Raw genomic sequence first — 12,437 nt, forward strand, 5'->3', positions numbered from 1 at the left:
ACTAAGCAGTGCTGCAAGTTATTGTAAAAGAAATTGCTCAGCAGATGTGTACCTGACTGATCGCTTGAGGTTTCGGTTTGATTTACACACATTCCATCCGTCAATATCACATCATCGACTGCAATGTCTCCTTGGTAACTCTGGCCAACGACTCCTTGTAGTATTACCTGCAAAAATGTTGTAAGAGATATTTTTCATTTATTCTCAGCATTTTTGGTCTCGTAGACTACTGCGATTTATGCGTATTGGCATTAGATTTGATTCGGTGTTATTATTATTTCAAATTGTCTGGACGTACACTTGTTTTTACAAGAACGCCCGCAAAAAACAAACAAGGACAATTTCTACGCCTCGATAGCCCATAAAATCTTCTTCACAATTGAAAGAAACGTGGAAACGCTGGCACGATATATAAATTTTATTATTTCGAGTAAATTTCTTTAGTTTGCCCATCTATTTCCCTTTCGACCGTTGTTGATTTTCTTCTGATTAGTTTTCGGTTTGAAGCTGTAGCACAGACATCTAACTTAATTTCCTGTCTAGACTGTCACGAACAAACCTGGCCCAAATTATACGAAAAGTTGATTGACCTCAGCCGGATTCTGGTTAATGCTTTTTCTCCTTAGTTTCTGTGGATGGGTGTCATAAACTTACCAGGATCATCGAGTGATGTCAAGGGTAGAGGAAGCTGGGAATGTAAGGCTGCAGAGGAAAGATTTTCTGTCGAGAAACTCATTCCACTAGAGTAGATTACCCTATTGAATCCATGAGATAAATCTTACCTGAAACTCGCCCACATAAGGTATATCAACAACGGCCTTTCTCCACTTATTTCCTTGGTTTCCATTCCTTTCCCAAATCAGGTAATATTGCTGTTGTCCGGCGGCCCTCATGAAGACATGAAGTCTTCCTATGTGTATTCCATACATGTGATAAAAGAAGTGCAAACATTTTGGTCCCCAGATGAAAGGACTCAGCAGCTCTGCGAACTGATTTTGTTTTGCTGGATGTGAAGCATTGATGTGGATGTAACCTCCACTTCCTGTAAAGATATGTGCAAAGAGTTACATGCACTGATAAGCATCCGCAAAAAGAAAAACTAAGTGTATTATTGTAGTTAATTTACAACAGCAACACTTGCCTCAGCTTTAAGCTTAAAGTGGAGAAAAGTCACCCTAAAGCGGTGAGCAGATGGTAGAATTCGGTTGAGATGTTGCTCAACTTGCAAAAAATATTTTACCTACTCAGTAAATACATTAAATGGAAGGCGGATAAACAGTTAAATTAGCAACATCACATCCTACCATTCAAAGCTTAACCAGTGGTAATAAAGCTGGTAATCATTTTCTCGACAGATAAACGTGGATAATATGAAAAGGAAGTCAGCAGAGTCAACCTTGGAGATTGTTATTCGGGAGAAACTCTTAGGAAATGTTTCGTTCTGAAGAATAATTATCAATCAGAATACCAAGGATGGGTTAGAGCGGAAGGAAAGGTTTTTTTGAGCCATAGGAAGCTTTTTGACCATCGTTAAATTTCTAATCCCTTTCCCTTTCATGACAAGATATCGTTTGCGATCAAGTACTTACCTGTGTGGTCTTCAGTCGGTCCAGTCCATCTGCTTGGTGTTTCATCTCTTCTTAGTATCCAATCCATTTGGTCTGCGTGGAGATTACGCCATCCGCAGTAACCCTCATCAAAGGTACAGTTTACTAGAATTTTAAACGGTTAAGAAGGACGGAAACATCAGCGAAACAATAAAATGTAGCATTATTTGCATGGCCAGAAATTAAGAACGGTTACTTTTCGCCAGGTGACTAACACCAATAGCGCATGTAGATTTGTTAAAAATGCTTCGCTTACTCAACTAAAGACGTTTGAGAAAAAAAATTGTATCAAGTTATAAGAATTTACCTGACATTTATCTTTTTTACGTACCTTCAAATGCCCCAACTAGCGTGATATTCTCAGGGGAGACGCACGTTAAATTCGAACTAAAACTAATATCATCAATTGCGATATCAGCAGTGTAACTTAGACCAGCTATGCCCTCAATTATGACCTGAATTGAAATGATATAAGCATTGTCAGAGTAACAATTTAAAAGGGTGGTTGACTAATTTATATCGTGAGTTAGGAGGACAAGGAAATAGTGAAGACTTTGCGGGAGTTGGAATTGACGGAGGTTAATGAAGATGCTTGATGCTTATTCGAATAAATTGTTACGAAGTGGTATAGCAAAAAATTGAGACTTATCGGTGACTATGAATACAATGGTGAAATAACATGTGATAGCACTCCAAAAATCATCTTTGATCCTTGAGAAGATTTCTTTTTTCGCACCACATGGTTTAATTTATTAAATGAGATTTGCCTCGCTACCTGGTAACTTCCTCCGTAATTCAAGGTCGTGCAGCCCTCAGTCCAGTTGTTGGATAATTTACCTCCATGACGGCTCCATACTCTTAATTCTTTTCCCATCTGATCTTTAACATATACAGACAGACTCTCAATGGCACTGCCGTACATGGAGTAGAAGAACGTTAAACGCTGGATGCCTCTCATCCAAGGACTGTATAACTTGGCCCTCTCTTGATATCTACGTGGAAATGAAGTTTCTATGTAAATGTACCAGCCATTTCCTGAAAGAAAATTTAGTTGGAACGTTAACTTGGAAATATAGACTTTGACTGTGGGCGTCCAAAGTTAACAAGTTATCAAGCGTTACCTCTGAAAAAATGAAAAGGTCGTGGATTTGAATGTTCCTATACGATTAGGAAAGCATTTTTGGTCTCTGAAATTCTTCACAAGTCTTGGCATAAAATTCCGCCTTAAATTTTATTTATGTCCCTATTCTATGTGTAAGTTACATACATTAAATGTGAGATGCATTAAATGCGAGCCCAAAGGTTTATAAGGAAAAAAAACACTATGATAGCGCGTAACCTCGATGTTCCGCGATTGACACTGCTGCCTAACAACATAAAGTACCTTTGTAACCGCTTGAGCTGAATAATACCGCTTCCGAGAGAAGCTGCGAAAGATTTTCTGGTTTGATAAACGCCTCCGTGATTAGTTTTAGACAGAAAATTATAGTTAGCGTTTCAGGTCAGGATAAGACCTTGTGTAATCAAGATCGATTTTTAAATAGAAGACGAGTTATACCGTAATCTTCGATAAAGTAATCAAGACCCGCGAACGTTGCTAAGCAACAAGTTATTTTGTGATTACGTTAACTCGTAGTTGTGATTCAAAGCGAAACTTATAGCTAGTTTTTTACTTTTCTTATTGTTCTTTAATTGCCACGTGCTCGTTATCCAAATTGAGATAACATTATTCGTTAAGCTATGATCGCACAATACTTAGGCAATTTCTTCACGTAATGATTTCAGCTGACCGCTTAGATATAAGAACGCCTCAAAGAAAAGGAAAAAGATAAAGAAAGAAAAGATCCTATGTTGGTTTGGTGTTTATCGCATGCGTGTATGAAACCGGGAATCGAGTGCCAATTCTAACTTGAAAAGAAACATTTACAGCTTTGCATCTCAACTATCTCATCAGCTTTTCAACCATTTGATTTGGATGTCAGATGACATCATGCATCATGTTTCTCTTGTGTTTCTTGAACTTAATAAAATTGATTTTGGGGTGTCACCATTCTCTACGTACCTGAGTGGTCGCTGCTTGGTCCTGTGTCAAAACTAGGAGTAGCTCCTTGCCGGAGGAGCCAATCAAAATGATCCCCTCTCCTTTCATTCCGCCAGTTACACAGTGTTTTGTGATCAAAGGAGCAATTTCCTAGAAAGAAAAAGGGTACTGAATTTAAGTTGTATTGGAATGACACCACTTTTAACCAAGTTATCTTGGTGTATTAGGGGCTCGTCGTTCACCATCCTCATATCAGTGGTTTTCAAGTCGCGATAAAACATCCAAACCAACCGAGCATACGTGTTTTGGTAGTCTTGTTCATAAGCCCATTTTGAGTAACATCTTCAACGAGTTACGAAATGGCTAGTTTTTAAACAAGGTTTGTACGCTCCAAAAAAGTCAAATTCCATGAAAAAAGGGTAGATAAATGGAATTAAAACAACAGACAGAATCCATAATATTCGAGGTGATGTCTACTTGTTATTAACAGATTCCAGATATTAATAACAAGTTGAATGTCACCTTTTGAACGAACTGTTTTAGCTACGAATATTAAACGAAAATTGAAGAAAAACAAAAGACGGGATAAACTGTGGGGCAGTAAAGAATGGCATATACATCGTTACAAACAAACACTTAAAAATATTGGAATGCTCACAAACACCAAATCCATTTTACGGGAGTGCCGTTTCGGATGATAGGTTTGGTGGAACCAAAACATTTTCGGACGCATTTTGAAAAAAAACCGTTTATACGACCATTCCAAAGAGCAGGCAGCTGCATTTAACAATGTCTAGATTCAAACTAAAAAACTAAAACGAAAGTGCTGTAACGAATATAACCTTGGATGTAAAAATGAAAGGCATAGACAACTTATCAACTTATTTGCTATATCAAGACTGTTTTAATTCCCAAATGGGATATTTACCTGTGAGGTTTTGCGAAGAGACACCATTTGTTGCAAGAAGCACATGCGTCAAAAACCATAGCGAGAATCCTTGGAGAAACGTGAACATAGTAATCTTGAACTGCGCACTGTCTAGAAAGTTGAGAAGAACGATGATAAGAATACTTTAAATTTCCTTTCAGTCGATTATCATTATGTTAATATATTTGACTGGATGCCCGATAAGCAGTGATAAACAACAAACGAATGTCTTAAAAATTTCTGCTCCCGCTTCCCACCCTCTCCCGCCCCTGTTCTCCCACTTCCCACCCTCTCCCGTCCCTGTTCTCCCGCTTCCCACCCTCTCCCGCCCCTGTTCTCCCACTTCCCACCCTCTCCCGTCCCTGTTCTCCCACTTCCCACCCTCTCCCGTCCCTGTTCTCCCGGGCTCCCCGCCCCCCTGCTGTCCCCCTCCACAATAAAACAGACAAAACCCCGGAGCTTCTAGAGGAAATGCGCAAGCTGAATGCACTCCTATTTACCCTAAAATAAAAAAAGTTCGAGACGCTTCTAAAAGCACTTGTTCGTTTAAAGCCTGCTTTTAGCCACGAATGGTCAATTATCAGTTTGAGAGAGAAATCTTTCAAAATTTTTAATCTTGTAGAGCATCTTATCGCACTTCAAGAGTTGAGAATATTTCGATGTCCAAATCGAGAATATTCCGAAAAGGAGTCGACTGTTTGTGAATCAAAAGAATAAAAGTCAAGCTAACGACAATTTTGCAGGTCTGTATTATAAGCACTCAGTGGAAAATGAAGAGAAGTCACGAAGCATTCATGACCTTCAAGTGCAAAATGAAAAAAAAAATAAAATAAAATAAAGAAGCAAGCAGTAGGCTTATTTTTGAGGTAAGCCATAAGGCATGTGTTTGTTTGTAGTCGGAGTGAACGTAGGCCAGGGGCCCGTTTCTCGAAGGTTCCGGTAACTTAACGGACCCGTAAAGCTGTTATGTTTTCTTTTAAGATGGCGATTTCAAAAGTTTGGAAAATGATGGAATAAAACTATCAGCTAAAGAAACAAAAAGGACTTGTTTTGGGTGCCAGAACCTGCTTCCCTATCCTTTAAATTTTGATTTTAAAACATTGCTTCGGGCCCGTTAAGTTACCGGGACTTTCGAGAAACGGGCCCCTGGTCAGTCAGATATTTCTTGCGTATTGGATTTCGCAACAATAAGTAAGTCAATAATGGTCGACACGAAATTAAAAGTTTGAAACGTAATAAGCTGTTATCTATATTTAAAAGAAATCTTCACATGGTTAAATTAAGTCGTCGAGCAATGAACTCATATTTTTACGTCATTCCTTAGGGTCGAATGACTCTAAGAAGGAAGTGTTTTAAGAATATGAAACGAACTCTAGACTTTTAGATCATCAAGTGGCATTAGACTGTGTACTTGTTGTGATATTGTTGTCGCTATGCCAATTTCATGATACTTTTTTGGCTAAAAATGCAGTAAAAAGTGATTTCTTTCATCGCTCCGACGTCACAGGCTGTTATCTAAGTTTACTTTGGGGCTCCAGTTGTCCCTTTATTTAGCATCAACAATAATGAAACAATTTAAACGGATGTTTCTTGCGTGGTTGGAAAGTAATTAGCAGATATCCAATATTTCCCAATCACATTAGATAAAAAACTATTATGTAGCATCCATGTTATGCTTGTGATAATTCGAGAAGTCAACTATGTATATTCTGTCAGAACATGCCAATTAGAATACGCTTTTATTTGTAGCCGGAGCAAAAAAACTTTGAAAGCCAAACTCAGACAGATTGTTCATAGTATTTCATACTGGTGGCGTTTTCAGTCCATTCACGATCAGAGTACAGATCAAAAATTGGAATTTTCTTTCTACCTTTGGTTTACGGTAAGAATGACCTTTGTTTACCGAAAAAATAAAACAGTAAACATGGATAGACTACCGTGGTCGCAGAAGTTTAAAAGCCCGTCAACGAAGCACTCAAACACTGAATGACAAAAGTGCGATCACTCAGCACGTCAGTAAAGTATTACTCGTGGAGCTTCCATAAAATGTTGTTGAGATAAGGAAGAATTGGAGCTCAACGGCAGCAAAACAACACAAATGCTTCTTTAGTTACATATTCGAGCCAGCGCCTCTTGACTTTTAAGGAACCGGCAAATATACAGCAGAACCAATAACTGGCCAAGCCATTAATGTGCGTTTGTCGTATATTTTTGAAGCGGACTTACACAGACAGTTGTCGCTGTCTTTAATGAAAGCCAACGTAGAGAGATGTTGCTTGCGTGGTTGGAAAATAAAGCTGACCAAAAATAGCCTTTATGTAATATTTTCCGCTCTCATAAGAAAAGAGTAATCATGAAGCATTCATGATCTGCTTGTTAAAAGGAGAAAAAAGGAAACAGTAGGCTTTTTTCTCTCAGAATATGCCAATTAGAAAATAGGTTCGTTTATGGACGGAGTTAAAAACAGATGTTTAATGCTTATTAAATTTCAGTGCACAGTTAAGGAAGTCAACGATCGTCGACTAGAAATTCAAATGGTAAAACGCGATGAGAGGTAGTCATCTATTTTTAAAGAAAATCCTTACATAGTTAGGTTGCGCCTTTTTAAAAATAAATATATCTTATTAGACGTTATGTTGTGTAGTATTGCTGAGTATTTTAACGACTTGTGCCGTATTTTGACGAGCCCGTAGTGCGAGTCAAAATAAAAATAACGAGTAAAAATACACAGCGATACTACACAAAAAAACGTCTAATAAGTTATTTATTTTCCAACACGCCAAATTGTTAATTCTGTGCGGGCGAATTTCGCGGATATTTATTTATGGGTATTGCGTGACAGAAGTATGCGAAGCGGCATGGAATTAGCGCCTTGTCGGTTTGCTGTTTCTATTTTCTTCAATAAATGAAGGAATTTCCTGTTTGTCTGTTTTTCTTCGTTCGATTCATTCAATAAACTTGGATCTATATTTGCCAGCCATACCGCCTCTTCGTCGTCAGAAATATGATTCAAATTGTACGCCATTTTTATTTTCGAAACTTCCATCCAATTCTTCGCTTGCGCCATGCTAGAAAACCTGTCCAACCGGTTCTCTGGAGTACAAGTACCACGTGATATTTGTACTCGTCTATAGCATTATTTGTACTCTATGGAGTGTAGTTGGATATTAATTCCCATTCTTTAAGATTTTTTGACGTCGATTCACTGGCCAAGCTATTAACGCGTGTTTGTCGTATAGTTTTGTAGCGGACTTACACAGACAGTTGTCGCTGTCGTTAATGAAAGTCAACTTAGACAGATGTTGCTTGCGTGGTCGGAAAATAAAACTAACGAAAAAATGGCATTTATATAATATTTCCTGCTCTGATGAGATAAAGAGCAATCATGAGGCATTCATGATCTGCTTATAAAAAGGCGAAAAAAGGAAACAGAAGGCTTTTTTCTCTCAAAATATCATAATGCTAATTAGAAAATAGGTTTGTGTATAGACGGAGTCAAAAACAGATGTTTAGTGCTTATTAAATTTCAGTACATTACGGAAGTCAACGATCGTCGACTAGAAGTTCAAATGGTAAAACACGAGGAGAAGTAGTCATATATTTCTAAAGAAAATCCTTACATAGTTTGATTGCGCCTATTTAAAAATAATTCGCATTATCTAAGATTTTTGACGTCGAATGAATGAATGAAGTGCTCTCAAACTTTTGAAAGACTTGTAGAGGTTAACACATATAATCATGTGTCAATTTTTAGCTACGTAATTCATTAAGAATGCAGTAAAAGGTAATTTGTCCATCTCTTGGCGACATGGGTGGTTTTCTAAGTCTACCTCCAATTGTCCCATTAACCACATCAACTGCAATGTAAATTTCCCGCTAAATGCGTCTTCACTTCGACAGGATAAGATATCCTTGCCAAGCCACTATTTTCTAAATTTCAGAACATTTGTTGAGCGTCCTAACCTTTAAGCAGACGTTCCCACTCCGTAACAGTGCATGAGGGATATCCTATAATGAGTTTCTTGCTGACACTGAGTAAGAATAATGAACACAATTCTGTTTCCAATTTTACGATGCGTTCGGCATAATCAAATAAACAGCAGCTGTCACAATTAATGTTGACCGGAAGTTACAGCATCGATTACTGAGTGTTTCAAATGAAGCACAAATATATGAATGGGAAAGTTTTCTTGGTTTTGAAAAATGCTATTTTTATTTTCCCTGTAATATATTTTCTTAAGTAAAACTTGTTCAATTTTGCATGTGCGCATTTTGTGTTTCTTTGCCTGTCTTATGACATTTTCCCGTCTCACGGAAAAAGATGTTTTTCATCATGTCACGAGCAAGGGACAGAAAAAATAGTCATGTTGAATCGAACTTCAGACCTTTAATTCCATATCAGGCCCCAGAATTTTTTTTCTTTGTCCAGCACTCGTGACTAGACAAAAGAGCTCTTTCTTTTTTTACCGAGCTGAAAATCTACCACTTTTCTTATTCTGTTCAGAAACTATAAATAGCTACTAGCGATCGACTGATAGCGGGAAATTCAACATCAATTTTTAATTTTTCACTACCGTGCTTAAGTGTGATCTTTTCCAGACCTCAGACCTCAAACCTCGAGCACTTAGGGCCCCACATGTACACATGTGCTATATGGGTATTTAAAAGCAACCTCACAATACAAGACCATCATTTGGACTCTTACAAATATTTTGTTGAATTTACGAATGTCATACGAGGAGTCACATGATGCAGACCCGACTTGTATTTGCATTTGCTCTTAACAGCAATTTGATAATAACTTATAAAAATAATAAGAACCTATTCACTGAGTGGGAGGGCCGGAGGGGAAAATATTTTTCTCGAGTTCTGTAGGGCATGAACGTCCGTGCACGTCATGAAAGTCTTGAACATCCGTGCGTCATAAACATCAGTAAGCATTTCTTCATATGACTACTAAGTGCTTGAAATTTCGAAATATTCTTTTTAACTTGGATAAGACGCGATAGACTGGCGCGCGCTGGAAAACCGCAAAAACGATTTTACTGGAAAAATTTTCCTTTTTTTTTTTTAAATTAGAACAAGAGACTCAAAATTCATTGAAAAACGTGACCCTGTCCCCCTTCACAATGAAAGCGGCAAAACCCCGGAGCTTCTAGAGGAGATGTGCTAGCTAAATGCACTCCACTGAGTCACTCATCCTAAAATGAAAAAAAGTTCGAGACGCCTCTAAAGTAGTCTCCCTTGTAGCAGTTTTTAGTCTCGTCACGCAACGCTCCTCCCCACAAACGACTGCTCACATTCGAACAACATTCCTTACCGCTACTTCAACCAATCACCATTCGGATTACATATGCCGAGAACTCTGCGCGCCAAAGTAATCTAACCAATCATATTGTTTGTTTCATCTTGGAGTTCAAAGCTTTCAAAAGTGGCAACCTTTGAATAAGCGTTTGATGTTGTTAGTAATACATTTTGAATTCCTAGCTTAGATGCGCAGCAAAAAACTGGAATTAGGAAAATAGTTGAGGAAAGAAAGGATGTATTTGTCAATCTTCCTACTGGTTTCGGGAAATCTCTCCTGTATCAAACACTACCAGTCGTGTTTGATCTTACCTCTCAAAAGCCTGGTCATATCGTCGTCGTGGTCTCACCATTGGTAAGCCTTATGGACGACCAAGTGTCCCATTTGAAGGAGCTGGGGCTAAAAGCAGCTAACATAAGTTCACTTGAGGATGGTGAACGCACTCGTGTTGAAAGCGGCAAATATTCCTTAGTTTACGGATCCCCTGAAGCGTGGTTGAAGAACGAACGCTGGAGATTTATGCTGACGAACTCTGTGTATTCCAAAAAACTCTGTGCCATTGCCGTCGATGAAGCGCATGTTGTAAGACAGTGTGAGTGTTTAAATAAAAACGAGACTACAGCAAAACCTTCTTCGGCGTTTCCTCCATCAAGAAACTACGATCAAATGCAGAATTTGAAAACGCGGGAAAAATGATATTGATTACAATCTTTTGTACTCTGATTGGTCACATAAGAAACGATGTCAGTGACCTCACTGTTGCAAAGACAACAAAGGGAAAGGAATGTTGTTTGAATGTGAGCAGCCGTTTGTGGGGAGGAGCGTTGCTTGACGAGACTAAAAACGGCTACAAGGGAGACTACCTCTAAAGGCACCTGGTCGTTTAAAGCCTCCTTTTAGCCACGAATGGTCAAAATATGGAACGAACTCTAGACGTTTAGATCATCAAAGGGCATTAGACTGTGTACTTGTTGTAATGTTGTTGTTATGCCAATTTCATGATACTGTTTTTTTGGCTAAAAATGCAGTAAAAAGGGATTTGTTCATCCTTCTGACATCACAGGCTGTTTTCTGAGTTGACATTGAGGTTCTAGTGGTCCCTTTATTCAGCATCAATTATAATGAAACAAGCATCCAGAGTTTTATTTTTGTCGGAATATGCTGATTAGAGTAGATTTTTGTTTTTTAGACCGAGTTAGAGAAAAATTAATGAAACTCAACTTAGACTGATGTTTCTTGCGTGGTTGGAAAGTAATTAGCAGGTATCCAATATTTCCCAATCACGTTAGATAAAGAACTATTATGTAGCATCCATGTTATGCTTGTAATTATTTGAAAAAAAGCCAAACTCAGACAGATTGTTCATAGTATTTCATACTGGTGGCGTTTTCAGTCCATTCACGATAAAAAAATTTGAATTTTCACTCTACCTTTGGTTTGCGGAAAAAATGACCATTGCATACCGGAAAAACAAAACAGAAAACATGGATGGGCTACCGTGGTCGCAGAAGTTTAAAAGCCCGTTAACGAAGCACTCAAACACTGAAGGACAAAAGTGCGATCACTCAGCACATCGATAAAGTATTACTCGTGAAGCTTCCATAAAATGTTGTTGAGATAAGGAAGAATTGGAGCTCAATGGCAGCAAAACAACACAAATGATTCTCTTGTTACATATTCGATCCGGCACCTCTTGACTTTTAAGGAACCGGCAAATATACAGAAGATATTGCAAATCTCCAACTTTATCCTTCTTTTTTTCAACCTGTTTTACCCGGAGAATTACTGTCAGAAATATCACTTGTACCGAATGATAAGTCTCATGGTTTGTACTCCTCAACAACCAAATTATTAAAATGTTCGAGTACCGTCATAGCTCCTGTCCTTTAGCTACTTGATACATCGATCAGATTAGGGACTTATCCATCACAACTCAAAATTGCTAAAATTACACCAGTATTTAAGAGTAACGATGATACTGACGCAAACAACTACAGACCTATCTCTTTACTTTCAAACTTTAACAGAGTATTCGAGAAAATGATTTACAACAGATTGGCGAGCTACATAAAGAAACACGAACTTTTGTATTCCTCACAATACGGCTTTCGTAAGGAGCATTCAACCCAGTACGCAATATTGGACATTGTTAATGATATACAGGCAAACATGAATCAACGATTGCTATCTTGTGGAATATTCATTGATCTCAAAAAAGCTTTCGACACGGTCGATCACGACATTTTGCTTGATAAACTCGATCACTATGGCTTTCGTGGATTAAGTAATGATTGGTTCTTCTCATATCTTAGAAATCGCACGCAAACAAACAACGCAAGTAGGCCATTGTATTTCAGATAAAGCTGTCGTTGGATGTGGTGTTCCTCAAGGATCAATTCTTGGACCATTACTTTTCTTGCTATTTGTCAATGATATCTACAGATGCTGGAATAAATTTAAGTTTTACCTGCAGACGCCCTAACATTTTGTATGCGAACGAAAATCTGAAAGACTTTGAAACAATTGTCAACAACGAGTTACAAAACCTTTATAACT

At 38.1% G+C, this 12,437-nt stretch overlaps 1 protein-coding gene across 1 annotated transcript in view; it reads right to left on the reverse strand.

Moving 5' to 3' along the window:
* The window catches only part of LOC148732089 (MAM and LDL-receptor class A domain-containing protein 2-like), a 48,975-nt gene that overhangs the window by 34,678 nt on the left and 1,860 nt on the right, over nucleotides 1–12,437 (reverse strand). Inside the window, exons 2-8 of the mRNA XM_088756407.1 lie at nucleotides 4,577–4,687; nucleotides 3,670–3,798; nucleotides 2,383–2,642; nucleotides 1,939–2,062; nucleotides 1,590–1,712; nucleotides 783–1,042; nucleotides 53–167 (exon numbers count right to left, since the gene is read on the reverse strand). Coding sequence (XP_088612533.1) covers nucleotides 53–167; nucleotides 783–1,042; nucleotides 1,590–1,712; nucleotides 1,939–2,062; nucleotides 2,383–2,642; nucleotides 3,670–3,798; nucleotides 4,577–4,664 — 1,099 coding nt within the window. The 5' untranslated portion in view covers nucleotides 4,665–4,687. The remainder of the gene's footprint in view (nucleotides 1–52; nucleotides 168–782; nucleotides 1,043–1,589; nucleotides 1,713–1,938; nucleotides 2,063–2,382; nucleotides 2,643–3,669; nucleotides 3,799–4,576; nucleotides 4,688–12,437) is intronic.

The sequence above is a fragment of the Stylophora pistillata genome, chromosome 4, assembly GCF_964205215.1.
Source record: "Stylophora pistillata chromosome 4, jaStyPist1.2, whole genome shotgun sequence".
In the NCBI taxonomy this organism is placed as follows: Eukaryota; Metazoa; Cnidaria; class Anthozoa; order Scleractinia; family Pocilloporidae; genus Stylophora; species Stylophora pistillata.